Source organism: Saccoglossus kowalevskii, chromosome 8, assembly GCF_978046115.1.
Source record: "Saccoglossus kowalevskii chromosome 8, keSacKowa6.1, whole genome shotgun sequence".
In the NCBI taxonomy this organism is placed as follows: Eukaryota; Metazoa; Hemichordata; class Enteropneusta; family Harrimaniidae; genus Saccoglossus; species Saccoglossus kowalevskii.
This window is the reverse complement of record NC_140648.1, coordinates 12,736,726-12,742,797: the sequence shown is the minus strand read 5'-3', so window position 1 is coordinate 12,742,797 and position 6,072 is coordinate 12,736,726. Positions and strand designations below refer to the sequence as shown.

The following is a 6,072-nucleotide window of genomic DNA, read 5'->3' as shown; positions in this document are numbered from 1 at the left end:
AATCCCCTGCAGTTGTCTTTGACTTTGGTATATACTTATCCATCACCTCCACCATGTATACCTTCTGTAAAGATTTGCCTAAACTACCGACAATTTGACTGCACCGTGCAACAGTATACTGTCCTTTTGAATGTTTGAGGTTTTCTATTAACAGAAGAAAAGTATATTATTATATATAGTTATACTATAGAATAGGAATATTTTTAGCAGTTTGGTAAAAAATTTGAAAATTTAGCAGTATGGATTTATAAGTTTGCTATTAAACAATTGTGCTTACGTTTAAAGTCATTGTTCAAAAACTCATTGACCAGATCTAAAGCAATATTCTTGCCAATACCACCTTCAAGATTTGCTGTAGCCTCCCAAACCATCTCATATGCCAAACGTGCAGGTAGAAATCCATTGATATCTAGAAAAATAGTATTTTTAGTAACTATATTGTAAAATACTTTATTTTCGCTTAGAATTAATTTTCATTTTTTGCTGAAGGAATGACTCTGAATATAAAATCCAGCGAATATACTTTTTAGTCCTCGTTCGGATGCAGTCCGAAAACAGGGACTTATGTTTTGCCCTGTGTGCGTGCGTCCGTGCGTCCGTGATCACCTGTATCTCGAACATGCATGGACCGATTAAGTTCAAACTTCACTCATACATCACACATTATATGGGACATATGCACATGCATTTTTTTCATGATCTGATTAACGATAGCCGAATAGCGGCCATTTTAAGGCCGAAAATGCATTGAAATCGCACATTTTCACCATTCCGGACCCGGATCACAGTTATGAATGGACGGATATCATTCAAATTTGGTACATACATTTAACATAATAGGACCTTGATGCACGTCATTTTTTTTTTCGGATCAAGTTCGAAATGGCCGACTGGCGGCCATTTTGTTTTAAAGAATTCAGTTCTGGATCCGTATCTGAGACATGTCTGGATTGATCAAGTTCAAACTTCACACACACAAGGTACATCATGTCACAAATATGTATGTGCATTTGTTTCATGATCTCATTAATGATAGCCAAATGGGGGCCGCTTTAAGGCCGAAAATGCATTGAAATCGCACATTTTCACCATTCCGGACCCGTATCTCAGTTATGCATGGATGGATTTTGTTCAAATTTGGTACATACATTAAACATAATAGGACCTTGATGCACGTCTTTTTTTTTTCGGATCAAGTTCGAAATGGCCGACTGGCGGCCATTTTGTTTTAAAGAATTCAGTTCTGGATCCGTATCCGAGACATGTCTGGATTGATCAAGTTCAAACTTCACACACACAAGGTACATCATGTCACAAATATGTATGTGCATTTGTTTCATTATCTCATTAACGATAGCCAAATGGGGGCCGCTTTAAGGCCGAAAATGCATTGAAATCGCACATTTTCACCATTCCGGACCCGTATCTCAGTTATGCATGGATGGATTTTGTTCAAATTTGGTACATACATTAAACATAATAGGACCTTGATGCACGTCTTTTTTTTTCGCATCAAGTTCGAAATGGCCGACTGGCGGCCATTTTGTTAAAGAATTCAGTTCTGGATCCGTATCCAAGACATGTCTGGATTGATCAAGTTCAAACTTCACACACACATGGTACATCATGTCACAAATAGATATGTGCATTTGTTTCATGATCCGCTTAACAATAGCTGAATGATGGCCATTTTAAGGCCGAAAATGCATCAAAATCACGTATTTTCACAATTCCGGAACCTGATCTCAGTCATGCATGGATGGATTTTGTTCAGATTTAGAACAATGTGTTGTACATATGCAGGTGCATTTCGGTCATGATCTGCTTTGAATGTACCGTATTACCTCGGGCACGCGCCCAGGGGCCTGAACGTACAAAATCGGGAAAAAATGGGAGTGGGCGCTTACCTGAGGACCACCCCAAAAAATATTTTAAAAAGTTGTTTTTGTGATCGTATGATAAGGTCAAATAAAGGAATGCTTTCGTACACTTTGTACACGTACTTATTTCTTGATTTATGCGAGGTTTCAATAAACGTGAGCACTCGGTCAAGATATGTGGTAACACTAAGACACATGGTCGAATTTCAAGAATAAAACTTGTTTTATGTCAGCGAATGAAGTTGTATTACTCACTGAAATTGACTACAAACTATGGTAAATATTGTAATCAATGCACGGTTACATTTTTAGTAACCGTGATCAGTGCAAGTCGAAACGGCCGGGAAAAACTACCGCTTGTAATCCAAGAAGGCGATGACCTCATTAGCATAATTTTGTTCACACGTATTGATACATCGCATCGTAATTACTGAAGAATAGCAGACAGGGTTATGAAACAAAAAAACTTTTATTACTGATGTGAAATGTTTACAAACTATTGTGAATACATAAACATATCCAAATGGCGATACATAAAAAAACAGACTGAAAATAAACTCTGGTCGACCTCATTAACATGATTTATTCACGCACCCACACACAAGACAAAATTATGATGCAACAAGTTCCCATCGTCGGCATGCCTCATTATGGTTATCGTAATGGACTTGAGGTCGGCAAAATGTGTTTTCTTCAACGACAGAAAAATAATCCACATGACCGTAATGCCATAGCTGTGATGAGGAATGGAAAGAAAGTAGCAATGTCTCAAAAGTGCTCGCTCCCGTTCACAGTCACGGCTGGCATCGGTGTCACTGGGTGTATATGATAGAGGGAAGTTGTGCAACCAAATTTGTCGAGTTCGCAGTTTTTCGCCGATAAAAAAATAACTAAGGCAAAAATTCACGGTTTTTCAGCATTTTTGTAATAAAGACATTATCCTCTATCAATAATCCGCCCCAAATAGAAACATTTCCACTAATTCTTGTGTTTTTTCGACGTTTTTCGAAAAACCTGCGATTAGGCTGCGAAAGTAGAACATTCCGGAGGGGGTGAAACGAAAGAGCCAAACTTAACGCGTAAAAATAGAACGCGTATTTTGACCTCTACGTGGCCAACCAATGGCTGGACACGGATACGTTTTTGGTCGTTGCCAAAGAGCCCCGCGTCCATCGCCTGGCGATGCTCTTCCAATGAGTTTTTACGTAAAAACACAAACAAAACGGCCCTTTTCAGGGCCACCACACACTCCAAAAAAGAGAACTACCGTAACAAACACACTATGTCACTCAAATATGAACGGAACGGGGACGTGTCATTGACAATGACTTGTTTCTTCTGTCTTTCATGTTTTGCAGTACAGTGGCACAGTCTACCAGATAGTCTGTTTTGACATACATCTATACTGTAAGCGTTTATATTAAAATTAACTTCTAAGTATGTAGAAGAATTATTTGCTGTTACCATTAGTCCAGAAGGTTCTAATAAAAGAACTGAGGAATTGGCAGTAGTTAGTTTCTGGCGAGACTATCTAGTTGATGTTGAAGGTATATATTGTATACATTTTCTGTTCGCTTTCTGTTCATTTGAGATGACTTAGTGCCATGTTCACATGTGTGCAAAAAAGCTGGTTTGGTGTCCAACTTAATAAGTAAGCCGGCGTTGAATTTAACACACATGAACAAAATAAGCTGTGCCACACCCAATCAGTTTAAGATGTCCTAAAATGGCAAGTCTCGACTGGCACATCATTTTTACAGAAACGTTTTTAGCATGTGCCAGTGGACAATAACGCCTCTTTAAAAGCACACTCTTAATGTTTGCCTCGCTCTGGAGTTCCATTCATTGCAAGTATTTAAAGAAACATGGCGGCTGATAACAACACCGACTGAGTTTAGACTTTATACACGTATGAATACAGGACAGGAACTAATTCCATATGAGCAATTGTACTGTGTAGGTAACAGTTGTGTATCTTTCCGATTCAAGGGAAATATGTAAATTGTCATTAGTCATTCAGCTATTTAGTGCAGTTTTGTCTGCATATGTTTTAAAGTTCCTTAACACTGCGATATTTGCCGCATTCAGAAGCACAAGACTTTGCATGAAAAATCACATTTATCATAATTTCCATGTTTTTTAACCCATAAACAATATATAATTTTGTTTATAGAAAATGAAGTAGAAGTAACTCTCAAAGACATTATGGTGTTTGCCACCGGTTTGGAGAGTATTCCTCCTCTTGGATTTATTCCATCTCCAAGTTTAGAATTTTTAATTGGTGAAGACAATAATATGAATTTACCAGTTGCAAACACATGTGGCAATGTGTTGCATATACCTGTAGTCAAGTCATATGAAATATTCAAAAACTCAATGGAGTTTGTAATTTTGAACAGCCCAGGATTTGGTCGTGTGTAAAGTATGATGTTGCTCATTCTGTTTTTAACTTGTTTGTACCATCTATTTGTTGTTAACTTTTTCTTGTTACAATAACTCTCTGTTTCTCTCAATAACTCTCAATTAGTCTCTGTTTCAACGAAGTTCGAAAACAAGGACTTATAATTCTTATTATTTGTTTAAAATGTGATAACTTGAACATGCTTAGACATTTTTTAATCGGGCCTAGCTTACTAAACACATTATTTTGAACTGTTATTTATTAAAACTGCAAATTTGAGGACACTGCCTTCACCATATTATTCAACACAAGAGGGTGCTTGACTTGTAGAAAGGGTCTATTAGCCACTTTAGTCCAGAACTAACAATACAATTACAAAGAGTTGCAATTGCTGTATTTCCAATCCCTATCGAGTTTGATGTAAATAAACAATCTGTTGTATATGCCACTTGGGACTCAAGTTTCGACTCAAGCTCATCGACAGGATGAAAATAAAAGGAATTACTGGTTGGAATTGGAAGAAATGAGGCAAAGTTCACATTAGTATTTATTTGTGCTGCAAGTTTAGGCCTTATATTTGTGAAAAAAAGTTGTATGTGCCACTTGGGACTCAAGTTTCAAGAACATGCTCATGGCAACCCCTTCGCTTCAATATGACGAGCACAAAGAGAACTTTCAACATTTTAACAGGAACTGTGTCATTTTCAATTACTTATTATACATCTTTTTCTTCAAGGGTACATCATGAGAATGCCAAAATCCAAAATATTTAGAACAGAATCAGAGAACTTTTTTTTGTGGAGTCCGGTCAACCACTGGTGGCAGCCATGTTTGTTTTTACTATCAGAGTATGCTTACGTGCGTAATCATTCCATATTTTGAATTTGCATTTCCTAATATGGTAGGATGGAATTACGGGGTGCTGGAACTTATGGCGTTACAGTGACAGATGATGTATAATAATAATTTGTACTAAGCACTTCCCAAGTGAATTCATTTGCTCAAAGCTATAATTCATATGCTATTTAATGATTTCTTACCCAACACTTCAATCACTTCACAAAGTCAAGTGTCAATGTTGGTGGATCTGCCATCTCTGATGACTTTCTTGTTTTGCTTATATTACTGCACTTTTTTTGGGAACTTTCCTGCAATTCATTTTATATTATTCTATAATGAATCTTTGGATTAGTACAGTACACAAAGTATTATTTGAAGAAATATATATTATATACGTTGGGGTAAATGGCAGACCTGAGCCTGAAATATAATATTTGCTGAACAGCTTTTTCAAGTTGGACCAAATTTGGTAGAGATAAACATTGATGTAAACGTTTCATGTAATTTTTGGTTTAATTTGCCAAGAATTTTATAGGTTAGATATAGCTTAAAATCCCTGTGATTTAAATTCAAATTATATTTTATTATATATATTTAATTTATATTATTTTTTCAGCTCTTTTCAACCAGCTCCATTGCATTGGAGAAGTAGGTCAATTCACACAATGAAAAGCATTTACTCGTGTAAGGGTGTTGTTCCTGTGTTCATATTAGCTGTATTCAAGCAGACGTTCATTGAGGCACAAGCTTACAATCTTTTCAAGAATCATGTTTGATTGACAGATATTGCATTACTTAATGTATTTTAGGTGTCCAGAAACATGCATAGCGATTGTTGATTATAGTTATGAGATGTTTAAATTTTGGGAACTCACTTTTACTTCAACTCTGTACTTCTAATTTGTTATATAATCAATTGCAATGAGTCATGGGTAAAATTCTGTTTTTGTT

General features: G+C 36.4%; 1 protein-coding gene across 1 annotated transcript; it reads left to right on the top strand.

The window, feature by feature from the left end:
• The first annotated feature begins 376 nt into the window (after positions 1 to 376).
• Positions 377 to 4,301, top strand: LOC146739315 (G2/M phase-specific E3 ubiquitin-protein ligase-like). The gene is made up of 3 exons (XM_085502694.1): positions 377 to 391; positions 3,319 to 3,427; positions 4,054 to 4,301. Exons 1-3 carry the CDS (start codon positions 377 to 379, stop codon positions 4,299 to 4,301), a joined length of 372 nt encoding a protein of 123 aa, XP_085358820.1.
• Positions 4,302 to 6,072: the final 1,771 nt, after the last annotated feature.